At 45.5% G+C, this 18,857-nt stretch overlaps 2 protein-coding genes across 2 annotated transcripts in view; both read right to left on the bottom strand.

The window, feature by feature from the left end:
• Positions 1-1,154: 1,154 nt before the first annotated feature.
• Positions 1,155-13,015, bottom strand: LOC129698057 (2-oxo-4-hydroxy-4-carboxy-5-ureidoimidazoline decarboxylase-like). The gene is given in 5 exon segments (XM_055636894.1): positions 1,155-1,364; positions 1,366-1,700; positions 6,153-6,457; positions 10,414-10,493; positions 12,966-13,015. Coding segments are annotated over 3 exon segments (633 nt in total). The 5' UTR covers positions 6,328-6,457; positions 10,414-10,493; positions 12,966-13,015; the 3' UTR covers positions 1,155-1,241.
• Positions 12,957-18,857, bottom strand: part of LOC129698055 (uncharacterized protein K02A2.6-like) — a 198,828-nt gene continuing 192,927 nt past the window's right edge. Inside the window, exon 2 of the mRNA XM_055636892.1 lies at positions 12,957-17,479. Within this exon, the coding sequence (XP_055492867.1) occupies positions 13,329-17,285 (3,957 nt within the window). The 5' untranslated portion in view covers positions 17,286-17,479 and the 3' untranslated portion in view covers positions 12,957-13,328. The remainder of the gene's footprint in view (positions 17,480-18,857) is intronic.

Genomic DNA, 18,857 nt, shown 5'->3' with positions numbered 1-18,857 from the left:
TGATTTTTTCTTAGGGGAGAAAAAACGCACCCCCCATTCGGACGGTCATGGCATAGGTTTAAGGTCTTTCATAACAAGAGGATTTCAATATAGGAGTAGAGAGGTTCTTCTGCAGTTGAATAGGGCTCTGGTAAGACCACATCTGGAGTATTGTGTACAGTTTTGGTCTCCTAATTTGAGGAAGGACATCCTTGTGATTGAGGCATTGCACCGTACGTTCACGAGATTGATCCCTGGGATGGCGGGACTGTCATAGAGGAAAGATTGAAAAGACAGCTTGTATTCACTGGAGTTTAGAAGGATGAGGGGGCATCTTATAGAAACATATAAAATTATAAAAGGACTGGACAAACTAGATGCAGGAAAAATGTTCCTAATGTTGGGCGAGTCCAGAACCAGGGGCCACAGTCTTAGAATATAGGGGAGGCCATTTAAGACTGAGGTGAGAAAAAACGTTTTCATCCAGAGAGTTGTGAATTTGTGGAATTCCCTGCCACGGAGGGCAGTGGAGGCCAAATCACAGGATGGATTTAAGAAAGAATTAGATAGAGCTCTAGGGGCTAATGGAATCAAGGGATATGGGGAGAAGGCAGGCACGGGTTATTGATAGGGGACGATCAGCCATGATCGCAATGAATGGCGGTGCTGGCTCGAAGGATCGAAGGCTCGAAGGGTCGAATGGCCTCCTCCTGCACCTATTTTCTATGTTTCTAAGGTGAGGGCGGAAAGGTTTAAAGGTGATGTGTGGGGTAAGTTTTTTACACAGAGGGTGGTGGGTGCCTGGAATGTGCTGCCAGGGGTGGTGGTGGTGACAGATAGGATAATGTTTTTTTTAGATAGGCACATGGATGTAGAGAATATAGGAATATGGATCAGAGGAGATCTGTTTATCTTGTTGTTGGATTTGTTATGGACATTATGTGCTGAAGGGCCTGATCCTGTCTTGTACTGTTCTATGTTCTTAGTTTCTTCATTTTGAGGAAATGAATGGTTGGAATTTTCTCCCGAAGGAAACTGTGGAAGCATAGATGGAGATTGGCACAATTTTAGACTAGGTAATTTAAGGTCTATGGTTAGTGCAGGAATTAATGAATGAAAGATACAACATGGAAACAGGCCATTCGGCCCATCAATCACCAGTTCACACTATACTATCCCATTCTGGCCTGTGACAGTGCTTTGACTTTATTGGGTTGTAGGGCAAACACAAGGCATTATAACCCACTCCGATGTCCATTTGGTCAGCATGGACAAGGTGGACCAAAGACAACAATGTTGACTCTATTGGTGTGTGGACCAAACACAAGGCTCTGTGACCCACTGCGACTTCCATTTCCCGAGCTGGTGTTAGAGCTTGGTGCTGGGGGCCACTTGACTGAAGATGTCCAACAGACGCAGACGGCAGATCTTCTTGACCTCCCCAATGCCCGTCTCAAGCTCCCGCTCCAGGCTGTGGTGGATCCTGATGGTCATCTGCTCAATGATGGTGACCGTGTCATTCATCCTGGCACAGATCACGAAGGGGAAGTGGAACCTGTTCTTGTACGAAGCGTTTAACTCACTCAGCTGGGACCTCTGGGCCAGAGTGAGAGTGGTCATTCCTGCTTGACTCTGCTCACTCTGGGACTCAGATGTGAGTGTTCCCTGGACCAGGCCTCTCCCAGCAAGGTCAGGGTGACATCGCAAGATTCCCTCCTTCCCTTAAAAACACAAAAATAAATAATTTTAAATCCGGCATCCATTTAGTTATGGCGTCTGCATGGTGTTTGTACGTTCTCCCTGTTCACCGCATAGATTTTGTCCAGATGCTCTGGTTTCCTCCCACATCCCAAGATACACGTATGTGTAGGTTAATTGGCTTCTGTATATTGTAAATTGTCCCTAGTGTGTAGGACAGTGCTAGTGTACAGGGTGATCGCTGTTTGGTGCAGACTGGGTGGGCTGAAGGGCCTGTTTCTACACTGTATCTCTGTAGTCTAAAGTCTAAAGTCACAAGGAACTGCCGATGCTGCAATCTAGAGCAAAACGCAATGGTCTGGTGAAAGTCAGCAGGACAGATTGCATTTGTGGAGGGAATTGACAAATGATATTTTGGATCGGGGTCCTTATTCAGACTGATTGTCGTGTGGGGAGAAAGCTGGAATAGAGAGGTTGGGGCAGGAAAAAGCCTGGCAAGTGATAAATGGATACAAGTGAAGGGGGGGGGGGTTGCATTACCTTATCACACATCTTCTCTAATACCCTTTTGGCTTATTTTTACCTCCAGCCTTTGTCACTTAATCCACCCATCTGCCAATTAAACATCCACCCCCCTCCCTCCACCCACCTGTATCCACCTGTCACTTTCCAGGCAGTGCAGAGAAAATGTATGAGGATTTAGCAAGGACTTGAGGGCCTGAGCTATAGGGAGAGGTTGTACAGGCTTTTATTCCTTTATTCCTTGGAGTGCAGGAGGTTGAGGAGAGATCTTGCAGAGGTGCATAAAATCTCTGAGGGGGTATAGATAGGGTAAATATGCAATATTTTACACAGACTAGCGGAATCAAAAGCCAGAGGATGCAGGTTTAAGGGGGTAAATGTAATAGGTAGCTGAAGGGCAACTTTTCAGACAGAGGGTGGTGGTAAATGGAACGAGTTGCCAGAGGAGGTAGTTGGGGCAGGTACTATGACAGCATTTAAAAGATACTTGAACGGGTACAGGAAAGGTTTAAAGGGAAGGTGATCAAATGCGGGCAAATGCGACTAACTTAGATACGGCACCCTGATCAACATGGGCAGGTTGTGTCGAAGGGCCTTTTCCATGCTTTATGACTATGACTATATTACAAGGCATAATTATTCCCCTGAAGATGTGCTGATTAACTCCGGGATTAACCATTTGAGAGTTTTTGACCTTCACATTTTTGAGTGTTTATGAGGAAATCACAAACTTTCTGGCATTTACGTGGGGAAAAGTTAGCAGGTCTTTGTGGAAGCAGTTCTTTCTTTCTTAGGCTTTTTCTGTCAAATCTATGGAATGAGATTCATTATCATTCAATAGGAACGTACCGCCACCTGCTGGCTGATCAGCAAATTGAATCCTTAGAATTTGAAAAACAGAGTGCCAGAGGAACTTTGTCTTTTGCTCACGAGTCTAGCAACTGCAGTGTTTTGTGTCTCATTCTCTCAAATTTACACATGCATACTAAATAAAATATGGCAAATGGAATATGGAATAAATTTAAAATAAGGTAAATTTATAATAAAAGTCAGTGCGTTCTCCAGAGATGCTGCCTGACCTGCTGACTTACTCCAGCACTTATGTCCTTTTAGGTATATGTCAGTCTAATTATTGCATTCTGTGAACTAATCAATCATGTATCCATGTCCTCCAGAGATGCTACCTGATGCTACCTAACCCATTGAGTTACTCCAGTACTTTGTGTATTTTTTAGTTAATTATCAATTTGCGCGATCTAATCAATATATTGATCAACTTAAAACAACGAACCCCTAGTTTCTGCGTTCGGGTGTTACTTGAAACAAATGTCAAACCAGTTCTTGTATTCATGAATGAAGAGGGGCAATGTTTAAAGAAGAGTGGTGAGTGTCTGGAACGTGCTGCTAGGAGCGGAGATGGAACCAGATATGATAAAAGCATTCAAGAGGCTTAGATAGGCACAGGGATGTGCAAGCAGAGGAGACTGGTTTTAACAGCATCATGTTTGGTACAGACATTGTGGGCTGAAGGGCCTGTTTTTGTGTTGTACTGTTCCTTATTCTACGTTATTTAAGGGGCAGTAGAAGTAAATTTGTGCAAGGAGAATGATGGACCTGTCCCACTTAGGCGACTTTTTAGGTGAGTGCAGTATACTCTGCGCTCTCCATATGGTCGCCACATGTTCGCTGGTGGTCTCTGGTGAGTCTCCTTCATGGTCGCGAGGAGTTCCCGCATTCTGGGAACTAGTCGTGGCCTCAGTATGGTCGCCGCATATTTTTCAACACGATAAAAATGTTTCTGCGACCAAAAATTGATCGCCATGGAGATAATCGATAATTCTTTAGTCGTGGGTGCAGTTGCTGTGGGGTCGCCATGTAGGAAGTCGAGGTAATTGTAGGCAGTATTAGTTAATCGCCTTTGCTGACCGGTTATTTTCATGGCCCATTGAGAGAAAAATACGTAAGCAGGAATTTTCAGAACCAAGGATAACCGACCGGAATCCAGACATGTTAAATGTCTGCTGAACTTCACAGCTGTGTATCTCTGGCTTGTTAAAAGGTGTCTGGATTCTTAAAAGTTATTTTCACTCCTTCTCCCACCTTCTTTCTCCCCCCTTCTTTCTCCCCGTTCTACCCCTCCCTCTCTTCCCCCTTCTCCCCCCCCGCTCTCTTAAAGGACTTACCGTACACATTGCTAGCCGTCTTAATTACAGCGCCAACCTTCCTGTTCATTACAGTGTGTGTTTGTATCACCTTGGCTTTGCACCGTGCAAATTTAAGTTTCCCTGCTTGCCCTGGCCCCCACCTTTGCGATGTGTGTGTGTGTGTGTGTGTGTGTGTGTGTGTGTGTGTGTGTGTGTGTGTGTGTGTGTGTGTGTGTGTGTGTGTGTGTGTGTGTGTGTGTGTGTGTGTGTGTGTGTGTGTGTGTGTGTGTGTGTGTGTGTGTGTGTGTGTGTGTGTGTGTGTGTGTGTGTGTGTGTGGTGTGTGTGTGTGTGTGTGTGTGTGTGTGTGTGTGTGTGTGTGATCCACTCTGACAGTCTCCTTCCCAGTTCCCGGTTTTTCAGGCGACTGCCAGCAACTTGACAGTCGCCGGCAGTCCACTGAAAATTTGCCAAAGTGGGACTGGCCCATAAAGCTTTTTTGATACCGAGGAGGATCCCTGCTGGTTTACGTCTAACATTTCTGCTCACTGGAGACATAATGGTGGATAGTGTCCAGAGCTGCTGGACAATCTCTGCCGGACTCTGTTCAGAATTGGGTCAGCTAGTCGACATCCTCCACCCAAAGCCCAACGGTTAAAATAATATGTGCAGTGGTGTAAAACTTGCAATATTGTATATTACAAATATTGTATATTTATGTGATATTATATATTAAAATATTAATATGTTGTAATATTTAGCTATGTCATTGTGGTGTGGATAAGTAAACACCTTAATGAGTCGGAGCAAATTAATGTCTTGTTACAAAATATCACCAAAAACTTAAAAAAACAGCTCAATTATACTTCTCAAGCTTTAAGTTAATATTAATCTCCATGCATCTACACACATTTCCACACATCTACACACATCTACACACATCTCCACGCATCTCCATGCATCTACACACACCTACACACACCTATACACATCCACACACATCTCCACGCATCTACACACACATGCATCTACACACATCTACACACATCTCCACGCATCTACACACATCTACACACATCTCCACGCATCTACACACATCCACACACATCTCCATGCATCTACACACATTTCCACACATCTCCACACATCTACACACATCTACACACATCTCCATGCATCTACACACATCTACACACATCACCATGCATCTACACACATCTACACACATCTCCACACATCTACAAGCACCTACACGCATCTACACGCATCTCCACGCATGTACACGCATCTACACACATCTCCACGCATGTACACACATCACCATGCATCTACACACATCTACACATATCTACACACATCTACACGCATCTACACGCATCTACACGCATCTCCACGCATGTACACGCATCTACAAGCCTAGAGCAGGTCATGGGCCCCAATGTTTAATAGTCCAGGTTCTACAAGTCTTCCATTGTAATTATTTTACTGTGATGATTAAATATGAAACAAGGTTTCCATCTCTTCCTTGGTTAGGTTAGCTTCAAATTCCATGTTAGGTTTTATAAATTGTTGTTTATGTCACCTTCAGTTGAAATGCTCAATAATCCATTCCATATCGATTTAGTTCTGGGCCTTTGTTGACTGTGTAAATAATCCTTTTAGATTTATCATAGATTTATAATTTGCTTTCGTTTTGGGCTTTCATGATAAAAGTGAAACCTCATCACAGCAGTGTTCAGATGAGATCTGTGCAGTTTGTATTTAATATTCCTACAATGAATTGTTAAATAAATAGCTCTGTGCATTCTTACCAGATGGAAGCAATGAATCTATGAAGTCTCCAAAGGTATTTTCCAATGCTTCCAGACTTGCGAAGGGACGATGAGACCAAACTGCAGCCGTGATCATTGGACATCTCTCGACCACATTCCCAAATTTACCGACAAACTCTTCGTAATCCATGGAGTTAAAGATGTGAACTTCCATGGTTGTTGCTTGGCTGTTGCCCAGAGCAGAATGCAAAGAACGACGAGTGATATGTGTTTACTCTCGGTGTCGGTGAACGTCAGGCTAGTGCCCCCTTAGATAGAAACAGGACAATCTGTCGCTGCTGAACCTGGAAAATTTCAGGAATTTATGCAACTAAAACATTTGGGAATATATTTAGGAATTTATGTAACTAAGTCATATACTTCTTTATTTAAATTAAACTTCCCACCTTTACTGAATAAACTACATAAGAATATTCAATACCTGTATTGGAAAACACTTCCTATTTCAATGTTTGGTAGAATTAATGCTCTAAAAATGATCTTCTTACCGCAATTATTGTACTTCTTCCAATCAATTCCGATATATCTCCCAACATTTTTTTTTAAGTCAATTCCATTGTTACAAGCTTTATTTGGGATTATAAGAATCATAGAATAAGCAAGAAACATCTATGTAAATCAAAGGCAAATGGAGGTTTAGCTTTACCAAATTTTTTGTTGTACTTTTGGGCAGTCCACATTAAAATATGAATTTCTGGTTGGAAGAAATGGATCAGCAACCAGACTGGTTAAAGATGGAAAATGAAGACTCCTTGCCCTTTGAAATTGGTTTGATTATGTTTGCTCCCACAAAAGTGCACATAAAAACCTATAGTGAAAACCCTATAATATATAGTGGTACAGGTGCACAACCTTTTATCCGAAGATCCAAATAACGAAAACCTCCGAATAGCGACATTTTTTCAGTCCTTGAAAAAAGGTCCTTGAAAACGTTCACCAAGGGCGGCCCGCAGAGGTGACAGCGGAACCTCCGGTCGGTCCTCGAAGAAAGGGGAACTAAATCCCCATTCATAAAAGAGAAGGTGAGGGTATATTGCGCGGGAGGGTTAATAATTGACAATCTGCTACTGCCTGCCCGCTGAGGTTAAAAAGTTCCCACGGTAGACACGATACACAGTGTATCGTGAGTCTTGCGTGGGAACTTTTTTAACTCAGCGGGCAGCAGCAGCAAATTGTCGCTCCCTTCAGTTTCACCCCACCTACACCCCTCTGCTTCCCGGCCATGTGTGTGACCCCTTCCCTCCCCTCTCCAGCTCCCCGCGCATTGCACCGGCGCGGGGGCTTTGCACTGTCTTCACGTCGGAGCTAGTGCCAATCACCGGAGACGTCAGGACCAACGGGACACCGACCCCCAGGCCCACTGCAAGCACGGAGATCCCAGAGACCCACAGCCAGCAGCAGCCCAGCCCCGTTCCAATTCCAGAGGAACAAGCTCTCCGCTGTCCCCGTAGGGGCAGAAGGTGATGGCTCGGGCTGTGACGTCTCCGGCCACCCCCCTGTACAGGAGCTGAGACTGGGAACTGTGGGGTTGTTTGCAGTTGCAGAGGGAGGGGGCAAGGGCGGTACAGTTCCCAGTCTCAGCTCCATTCCAGGGGGGTGACCGGAGACGTCAGGACCAACGGGACACCGACTGCAAGCACGGAGATCCCAGAGACTCACAGCCAGCAGCAACTCTAGCCCAGCCCCGCTCCAACTCCAGAGGAACCCGGGTTGCGGATGAGGGGGTGCAGCTCGGGCTGTGGGCGAACTGCCACTTGTCGCTGTAGCGGCGCATCGGGGAGCGGGTTCTTGTTGGTCCTGACGTCTCCGGACATCCCCCTGGACAGGAGCTGAGAGACGTCAGGACCACCAGAAGCCGCTCCCCGATGCGCCGCTACAGCAACAAGTGGCAGTTCGCCCACAGCCCGAGCTGCGCCCTCTCATCGGGACACCGACCCCCAGGCCCACTGCAAGCACGCAGATCCCAGAGACTCACAGCCAGCAACAACTCTAGCCCAGCCCCGCTCCAACTCCAGAGGAACCCGGGTTGCGGATGAGGGGGCGCAGCTCGGGCTGTGGGCGAACTGCCACTTGTCGCCGTAGCGGCGCATCGGGGAGCGGATTCCTCTGGAGTTGGTGGGACAGGGAGACACAGCGGCTTTTGAGAATGGTGGGCAATCTCTTCCAAAGTTCTACCCACACACTCAGTACACCTCTCCTATACTTGTCTCCCACACTAAGATTATCTCGCAGAGAATGATCCCAGCCTAACCCTCCCTATTCTCTCCTATTCTGCAGAAAAACCTACATTGAAGACTCAAACTCGCGATCGAGTAACTGCCGGGATCAAGGCGCAAACTCGCGACCTTACGGATACGAGCCGAGCACTCTACCACTGAGCCAGCCGTTAAAATCTACGCTAAAAATCTTCCATTCCGAAAACCGAAAAATTCTGAATTACGAAAAGTGTCTGGTCCCAAGGCTTTCGGATAAAAGGTTGTGCACCTGTATACGAGTTTGGAAACAATTAAGAAAGACTTTAAAATTGGATAATTTATCACTCTGTCTCCCCATTGTAAACAACTGTATATTTAAACCCTCCATATTGGATGAACGTTTTACATAATGGAAAAATTATGGAATTAAAAAGATGGGACATCTTTATAGGAAAGGCACTTTTCTTTCATTTCAGGAGTTACAACAGATTTACAGACTACACTCAAATAACTTTTTCAGATATTTACAATTTAGAGATTACGTTAAATCTAATACACAAGATTACAGAACTAGGGATCCAGAAATCCTTGATGAATGTTCGAATAAACATCCTAATACAGAAATATTAATAACTCATATTTATAATACCCTCTTAGATAGTGAGGTCCCATCGACAGAATTATATAGACACACATGGGAAAACACCCATGTTGGATCCCGACTCAAAACTAATAATACTAGGAATATCAGAACAAAGCCTAAAACTTACAACAAGCCAAAGAAACTTTCTCGACTATAGTATAATAACTGGGAAAAAATTAATATTAAAATTTTGGAAAAGTCCTATAACCCCCACAATTAAAATGTGGATTATGGAAATATCGGAGACCCTACATTTGGAAAGAACTAGACTTGTCTTAATGGACAAACAAGAACCTTTTGTTAGAATATGGTCTCCATTTATTGACTATTTGAAGGGGTAGAAACATAGAAACATAGAAATTAGGTGCAGGAGTAGGCCATTCGGCCCTACGAGCCTGCACCGCCATTCAATATGATCATGGCTGATCATCCAACTCAGTATCCCGTACCTGCCTTCTCTCCATACCCCCTGATCCCCTTAGCCACAAGGGCCACATCTAACTCCCTCTTAAATATAGCCAATGAACTGGCCTCAACTACATTCTGTGGCAGAGAGTTCCAGAGATTCACCACTCTCTGTGTGAAAAAAGTTCTTCTCATCTCGGTTTTAAAGGATTTCCCCCTTATCCTTAAGCTGTGACCCCTTGTCTTGGACTTCCCTAACATCGGGAACAATCTTCCTGCATCTAGCCTGTCCAACCCCTTAAGAATTTTGTAAGTTTCTATAAGATCCCCTCTCAATCTCCTAAATTCTAGAGAGTATAAACCAAGTCTATCCAGTCTTTCTTCATAAGACAGTCCTGACATCCCAGGAATCAGTCTGGTGAACCGTCTCTGCACTCCCTCTATGGCAATAATGTCCTTCCTCAGATTTGGAGACCAAAACTGTACGCAATACTCCAGGTGTGGTCTCACCAAGACCCTGTACAACTGCAGTAGCACCTCCCTGCTCCTATACTCAAATCCTTTTGCAATGAAAGCTAACATACCATTCGCTTTCTTTACTGCCTGCTGCACCTGCATGCCTGCCTTCAATGACTGGTGTACCATGACACCCAGGTCTCGCTGCATCTCCCCCTTTCCCAATCGGCCACCATTTAGATAATAGTCTGCTTTCCCGTTTTTTTTGCCACCAAAATGGATAACCTCACATTTATCCACATTATACTGCATCTGCCAAACATTTGCCCACTCACCCAGCCTATCCAAGTCACCTTGCAGTCTCCTAGCATCCTCCTCACAGCTAACACTGCCCCCCAGCTTAGTGTCATCCGCAAACTTGGAGATATTGCCTTCAATTCCCTCATCCAGATCATTAATATATAGATTGGTTCAGCACGGGAACCTAACTGAAGCTTGAACTCAGGATTAGATGAAAAGTTATACTTAATAATTTACGAACCTATCTCCAATGATGTATGATTAGTAAATGATTCCATTCTTCTTTATCATGTCTTTTTTTGTTTCTTCCTTTTTCTCTATCTATATAAAAAAACTAGAATCAGAATCAATACACAACAGATAATATTATCAACGTAGACTGATATACATGAAATGTTTTTATTATGATATGTGCTTGCTTCTAATAAAAATATATATATTTTTAAAAAAAAGGTATTTTCCAATGCTTCCAGACTTGTGAAGGGACGATGAGACCAAACTGCAACCGTGATCATTGGACATCTCTCGACCACATTCCCAAATTTACCGACAAACTCTTTGTAATCCATGGAATTAAAGATGTGAACTTCCATGGTTGTTGCTTGGCTGTTGCCCAGAGCAGAATGCAAAGAACGAGGAGTGATATGTGTTTACTCTCGGTGTCAGTGAACGTGAGGCTAGTGCTCCCTTAGATAGAAACAGGGTAATCTATCGCTGCTGAACCTGGAATTTTCAGGTACCTACACTCAATCCACCGCTTCTCACAACAATTCTCCTTCCGTACCCTATGTTCTATACCCGGCATTATGCGCTGGCACCAGCAGTCCCTCTCTGTCTCTCCCACAGTTCTGAGCATGCAATGGAACTCAGTTTTATCTTGCACATTTTCAGTTTTATATATAGAACATAGAACAGTGTTGGTGGTGGGGGTGGCGGGCAGTGGGAAGGGGGAAGAAAGCTGGAAGAGAGGTGTAGGTGGTATAAAGCCTGCCAAGTGATAGGTAGATACAAGTGGGATGGCGCGGTGGCGCAGTGGTAGAGTTGCTGCCTTACAGTGCCAGAGTTGCTGCCTTACACGGCGACAGATAGCACAATGGGCTAAGAGTTCGGCTGGCGACCGGAAGGTAGCCGGTTCAAATCCCGCTTGGAGTGCATACTGTCGTTGTGTCCTTGGGCAAGACACTTCACCCACCTTTGCCTGTAATGGAATGTAATTACGGCGGCAGGCGCGGGCACACCGCGACGCCCTGTGTCTCCCTTTCAAGGGAGATGCTAAAAATGCATTTCGTTGTCTCTGTACTGTACACTGACAATGACAATAAATTGAATCATTTCATTTCATTTTTCATTTCAGAGACCTTGGTTTGAGAGTTTGTACTTTCTCCGTGACCAGCATGAGTTTGTACTTTCTCCGGGTGCTTCCATTTCCTCCCACACTCTAAACATGAAGGCTAATTGACTTATTGGCTTAGTAAAATTGTAAATTGTCCCTAATATGTGTAGAATAGTGGTAGTGTGCGGGGGTCACTGGTCGGCGCGGACTCTGTATGCCGACGGGCCTGTTTCTGCACTATATTTTTAAACTAATTGTGAGCGGGGCGGTATGAACATTGAATTCTCCAATTTTAGGTAATTAACTTACAAAAAAACTTCTTCTTACCCCTCCACCTCCTTTCTGCACCCCCCCCCCCCCCCCCGCCCCCCCCTGTTGCCTGTGCCCCACCTGAATTTGCACCTATTCCTCCTTCCCCCTCTCAAATCCTCTCGTTATGAAGGTGAACATGCCATTAGCTTTCTTCACTGCCTGCTGTACATGCATGCTTAATTTCAGGGACTGATGTACAAGGACACCCAGGTCTCGTTGTACTTTCCCTTTTCCTAATCTGACACCATTCAGATAATAGTCTGCCTTCTTATCCTTGCCCACCAAAGTGGATATCCACATTATACTGCATCTGTCATGCATCTACCCACTCACCCAATCTATCAAAGTCACCCTGCATCCTCATACCATCCTCTTCACAGTTTGCACTGCCACCCAGCTTTGTGTCATCTGCAAATTTGCTAATGTTACTTTTAATTCCTTCATCATTAACATATATTGTGAATAGCTGCAGTCCCAGTGCCGTGCCTTGCGGCACCCCACTAATCTGCCATTCTGAAAGGGAACTGTTAATTCCTACTCTGTTTCCTGTCTGCCAACCAATTTTCTATCCATGCCAATACCCCACCCCAATACCAAGTGCTCTAATCTCTTGTGTGGGACGTTATCAAATACTTTCTGAAAGTCCAGATACACTACATCCATTGGCTTTCCCTTATCCATTTTACTTGTTATATCCTCAAAAAATCCCAGAAGATTAATCAAGCAAGATTCCCCTTCGTAAATCCATGCTGACTTGGACCAATCTTGTTACTGCTATCCAAATGTGCCACTATTACATCTTTAATAATTGACTCCAGCATCTTCCCCACCACTAATGTCAGGCTAACGTGTATATAATTCCCTGCTTTCTCTCTCCCTCCTTTCTTAAAAAGTGGGGAAACATTAGCTACCCTCCAATTCACAGGCACTGATTCCAGACTGGCCACTAGGGGCGCCGCATAGAAGACAGCCTCTGCCTACAGTCTGTTTGTTTTTCAAACTTTTTTTATTTTTAGTTAGTTTTAAAAGTATGTTTCTTTAGTTTCTTTAGCTTTTCTATGTGGGGGAGGGTGGTAGGGTAAGTGTTTCATTATGTTCTGTCTCTATCTGGACGATACATAATGGACGATTAAAGCAGCTTTGCTTACTTGAACTTTATTGGCTTTGTGCAGTTCATCCATCTGCCTCTGTATCCTTATCTGCAACTGGGCCACAAGCCCAGTGTCACCTCTAAAACAGTCCCCCGTACAACAGTAAAACAGTCCCCCGTACAACAGTACTTAAATAAACAATCCTATTGTTACATCTTTCTTTTTCTTTTTTCAAGTTAAGTCTCTTCCCCTTAGGTATTCTAGTGCAGCAAACTTGTACCATATGCTCTGCTCATTTACAACAGATCTAACAACATAAACAATAATAAATCAACAGTTCAAAACATCAGTTTTTTCCCACAAGTGCATAAACAACACATTTTCATTTCTTTTCTTTTCCTTTCATAGTCCATACTCTAATCACTGAGTATAGTCTGTCAGGTAGCGGGGTCTGATAACTTGTCGACCTGACCTGGTGACCGTGCCTTGGTTCTCTGCTGGGCCATCTGGCGGTATGGCCGCCTCAGTCACTGTTGGTGTGGGCGTGTTTTGTGTTGGTGTGAGCGTGGTGGGATTGTGTCTGAGGTGGCGACGATTTCGTCTCAGAACACCTCCTGACTCTAACTCCACCTCATACGATCTATGGCTCACCTGTTGGACCACTCTCGCTGGTCTCCAGCCCTTGTGTGTATCACAGGGCTGTACTCTCACACTGTCCTCTCTTTTCAGAGTGTCCATGTCTTTTGCTGTGCGGTTGTAGTACTTTTCCTGTCTCTGTCTGTTGTATTTCAGTCCCTGTTCATCGTGTGTTACCTCTGGCTTCAGCAGAGTGTCCTTTGTGGGAAGCAGGGTCCTGGTCCTCCTGCTTAGGAGTCTCTGTGCCGGGCTTGTGTTGAGGCCCTGGCTCGGTGTGTTGCGATGATCCAGCATTGCCAAGTACGGATCCTGTCTCGCTGCTGCAGCCTTCAGCATCAGGCGCTTGGCTGTCTTTACTGCTGACTCCGCCTTCCCATTACTCTGCGGGTATCCCGGCGACGATGTACGGTGTTCAAAACCCCACTTCTGGCTGAAGTGCTGAAACTCTTGTGATGCATACTGGGGTCCATTATCCGAGATAACAATGTCCGGAATCCCCTGTCGGGCAAAGTGTGCCTTGAGTTTTTTGATCACTGTGTTGCTCTTAGTGTCAGGTAGATAATCGACCTCCCAAAAGTTTGAATAATAATCCACTGTTATCAGATAGTCTTTATTGTGAAAGGAGAAAAGGTCCATTCCTACCTTGGCCCAGGGTCTGCTGGCCATGTCATGTGGATGTAGTGTCTCTCTTTGTTGCCTTGGGTCCACTGACCTACATATGTCACATTTGGCGATGAAGGTCTTGATCTCCTCGTTCATTCCAAGCCAGTATACACACTCCCTCGCTCGCCTCAGACATCCTTCTACTCCCAGGTGAGAGGAGTGGATCCTGTGAGTGATGTCCACCCTGAGTGCGTCAGGTATCACGGCTCTGTCCCCTCGGAACACTATGCCGTCCTGGAAACTCAGTTCATCTTGGAACGTGTGGTAGTGCCTGATGTCACTTGGTAGGTCCTTTTTTCTCTTGGGCCACCCTGACAGAATTCTGTTTACCACACTCTGTAACTTTGTGTCATCGTTTGTTGCAGCCCTGATGGCACTCAGCCTCTCTGCTGAAATGGGTAGGTAGCTGACCATGTTCACAGTCTCGATATCTGTCTCACTCTCTCCCTTAGTGCTCTCTGGTAAGTATGCTCTACTCAGCGTGTCTGCAAGTAGCATATCCCTGCCTGGAACATAGGTCACACTAATATCATACTGCTGCAGTCTGAGTAGCATTCTCTGCAGTCTCTTAGGTGCACTAAGTAATGGCTTTCTGTGTATATTTTCTAGAGGCTTGTGGTCGCTTTGTACTGTGACCTCTCTACCATAAGTATACTGATGGAACTTTTCCATCCCAAACACTATGGCTAAGCATTCTTTCTCTATTTGGGCATAGCCCCTTTCAGTTGGTGTGAGTGCCCTACTACCAAATGCTACCGGTTTACCTTTCTGTGTCAGGGCGGCCCCCAGTCCCGTGTCAGATGCATCACACTGAAGTGTCAACTCCTCTTCCTTGTTGTAGTACTGTAGAACTGGTGCTTTAGCGATTTTGTCTTTCAGTCTTTGAAACGCCCCTTCTTGGATGTCCGTCCATTCCCACAGGTTCTCCTTGCGCGTGAGTTGTCTCAGAATCTCAGAGTCATCTGAAAGGTGGTCATAGAACTTCGACAGATAGTTGACCATCCCAACTAATCTCTGTACCCCTTTCACGTCCGTTGGCCTTGGCATCCCTCTGATTGCCCGTACTTTCTCCGGGTCAACCCTCAGTCCCTTGGCCGTGAGCAGATGACCTATGTAGGGTACCTCTTTTTGTCTGAGCTTGAATTTGTCCGCGTTCAGCTTGATGTTACGCTCTCTGCACCTGGTTAGAAAGCGTCTGACTTTCTCGTCGTGGTCCTTTCCTGCCTCCTCTTGTGTTGCTCCTTCCCCCGTGATTAACACATCATCTGCTATGACGCAGACTCTTGGGAGGCCCTCCAGGGCATGCATGAGCTTTCTTTGGAACACTTCCGGTGCTGGGCTTATTCCCATCGGCATCCTTAGCCAACGGAAGCGACCAAATGGGGTGGCGAATGTGGTAAGGTAGCTCGACTCTTCCTCTAGTTTGACGTGCCAGAAGCCTTGCTTCACGTCGCAGACTGTGAATACTTTTGCCTTTGACATCTCCGGCAGGATGTCATCTATAGTTGGGAGTGGATAGTGACTTCTTTTTAGTGCCCGATTCAGCGGTTTTGGGTCTATACAGATCCTCAGCTTCCCATTAGGTTTTCTCACTGCGACCATGCTACTGATCCAGTCAGTGCTGCGTTCCACTGGTGTGATTATCCCTCTTCTCTCTAGATCTTTGAGTTCCTCTTGTAGAGGTGTCATCATAGCTACAGGCACTCTGCGCTTTGGCAGTTTCACTGGCGGTACTCTGTCATCTATCTCTATTCTATATTCACCCTCCATGCAGCCATCTCCAGTGAACACATCCTCAAACTCTTCATTTATTTTGTCCATGGTCACGGATTTGCCACTTTCTCCCTTTGTCACTGGGCTCGGCTCTGTCTTCACTATGTTGTCTATAGCCAGAATATTCTCGTACTGTACTTTTATCAACTTCATTGCCTCGCTGGCTTTTCTGCCCAGTAAAGGGATTCTACTACTCTGGTCAACCACTTGAAACTCTAGTCTGTACAGCTTGTTGTTTCTGGGGTTTCTGACCTTAACCTTACATGTACCCAGAGGAGTCAACTTGGTCTTGTTATACATCACTAGCACTTTATCAGTGTGCTCTAACTGTGTGTCTGGGTTTAGTAGATCGATGGGGATGATATTACAGGTGGCCCCACAGTCTATCTGGAAGTCAACTAATTTTTCCCCTATCTTCATTCCTGCAAAGAGCTGCTGGCCCTGACTGTGGCTGTTTTTAACCTGGTTTACAGTTTCATCCTCTCTATTTGCTTCAGTTATACAGTTGACATCCTCATAAGAGTCACTGTCACTAGTCTGCTCTGTAACTGCATGCACTTTCTTAGTTTTCCTACTGCTCGCTTGTCTTGATCTGCACTGAACTGCAAAATGATTTTCCTTTCCACACCTCTTACACTTTTTCCCAAAAGCTGGACATTTTTTCTTATTCCTCTCGTGTGTTCTACCACAAAACTTGCACAGTATCTCATTGTCTTTTTGTCTCTCTTCTGCCTGTTTCAGTGCATGTACCTCCTCCACTGTCTGTCCTTGCAGTGTTCTGCTATTCTCCCTTGACAGCTCTGTAGCTCTACAAATGTGCAGGGATGTCTCAAGAGTCAGCTTCTCTTCCCTGAGTAATCTCTCCCTCAGTGCTGAGCTATTTGTACCACACACAAGTCGGTCTCTAATCAAAGAATCTCTAATGTCCCCAAAGTTGCAACTACTAGCAAGTATTTTCAAGTCTGTTACATAGCTGTCCACGTTTTCATCCAATCCTTGGTTCCTCATGAAGAATCGGTACCTTTCCACAGTCTCGTTTACCTTTGGGTTGCAGTACTCATCCAACTGTATGATCATTGAACTAACTGTGGTCCTCGCTGAAGGGCTAGCACTCGACAAAGTTGCCCAAAGTTCCCTGCCTTTTTCTCCGATGAGATAGTAGAATAGCTTGACTTTTGTGGTCTCTACGGCATCTGGCATGGTAAGGTCTATGTACAGTGTGAACTCCTCCTTCCAACTTTTCCATGACTTTGCCAAGTTGTTGGAGTTCCAAACCAAAGTTCCAGGGGGTCTTAGTCCTTCCATCGCTAGCTAATGTTTTTTTTTTCTTTCTAGTGTCTTTTTTTTTTTCTTTCATAGACAATTTTCGACGTCCACCGCTGCCACCATGTTTCATTATGTTCTGTCTCTATCTGGACGATACATAATGGACGATTAAAGCAGCTTTGCTTACTTGAACTTTATTGGCTTTGTGCAGTTCATCCATCTGCCTCTGTATCCTTATCTGCAACTGGGCCACAAGCCCAGTGTCACCTCTAAAACAGTCCCCCATACAACAGTAAAACAGTCCCCCGTACAACAGTACTTAAATAAACAATCCTATTGTTACAGTAAGGGGGGAAACCGTTTCCCAGTCACTTCCTCTCGTGGCCTATCACCTGGATTGGAGCGGCCTTTCCTGCCGGGGACCCGGACCAGAGCTCCAGCAGTGGCGGTGCAGCGCTGGATTCACCGGGGAGCGGGTGATGCCTTACCTGGGATCGGCGTTGAAGCTCCGAAGTGTTGGGCCTGCTGCTTCAACATCGCGGAGTTGTGGTTTGAAGAGCTTCCAACACGGGTGGCGCTGACTTCAACATCGCAGAGTCCTGGGGCCCTTTGCCGAGGGCCGCCAGCGTTGAATCCCCGCCCAGCGCAGCCTGTGGACTTCAGGGGCCGCGGACTCTGGTAGGAGGTGGCCGATTCGGATGTCCAAGCCGCGGAGGATGTTCTCCAGTCCCGACGTCGGACTTCCATCACCCCGGCGAGCGTGCCTGAACATCGGGCCGCCCGTAGCGGCCACAGCGGGGGTTCGAGAGCCCCCTGACCACGGGAGGACAACAGAGGAGGATGACTGAATTTTGGAGCCTTCCCTCACAGTGGGAAACTTTGATCCCGCTGTGTGGGGATGTCTGTGTTAAAAACTATTGTGTTCTGTGCTCTTTATTATTCATGTGGCTGTATGGCGACCACACATTTCACTGTACCAATTGGTACATGTGACAAATAAATGTATCTTGTATCTTGCAGATCCAAAATGTCACCTATCCATGTTCTCTGGAGATGCAGCCTGACCCGTTGAGTTCGTCCTGCATTTTGTGTGTTTTTTTCTGTTTTTTTATTTCCGTGGACAAATATTTCAAATTAAAAGTGATTTTTAGTTTTGCAATTTAATCGTGCATGCACTCTGATATTTAAGAGTGCTTCCTCATTTGCTGCCTCTGAGGAAGCTTCGTGCACTTGACAAACCTGTGCAGCTATTGGGAATTGATGCCTGATAGTCGTAATGTCAGGAATAGAGAAGTCCTTGCCACAGAAAACGATACCTTTCTGGGTAATATCTTTTGACGTCAGTAGGAGAGACCGTGCGTTTGCCACTGACCACAGACATTGGGGCATTGGAGACAAGTTTTAGGGACCTTCCTAGAGGAAAACAGGGGGAGAAAATATGGCCTCATCACAGATTCCCTGCTGATTTTAGTTTAGTTTAGTTTAGTTTAGAAACACAGTGTGAAAACAGGCCCTTAGGCCCACCGAGTCTGTGCAAACCAGAGATCACCCTTAAGGGGCTGTCCCACTGCGGTGAACTAATTGGCGAGTTTAGGAGAGTTTGAAAAAGAG

The sequence above is a fragment of the Leucoraja erinacea genome, chromosome 6, assembly GCF_028641065.1.
Source record: "Leucoraja erinacea ecotype New England chromosome 6, Leri_hhj_1, whole genome shotgun sequence".
Taxonomy (NCBI): domain Eukaryota; kingdom Metazoa; phylum Chordata; class Chondrichthyes; order Rajiformes; family Rajidae; genus Leucoraja; species Leucoraja erinaceus.
Note: the sequence above shows the minus strand (reverse complement) of the source record. Positions and strands in the feature narration are given on the sequence as shown.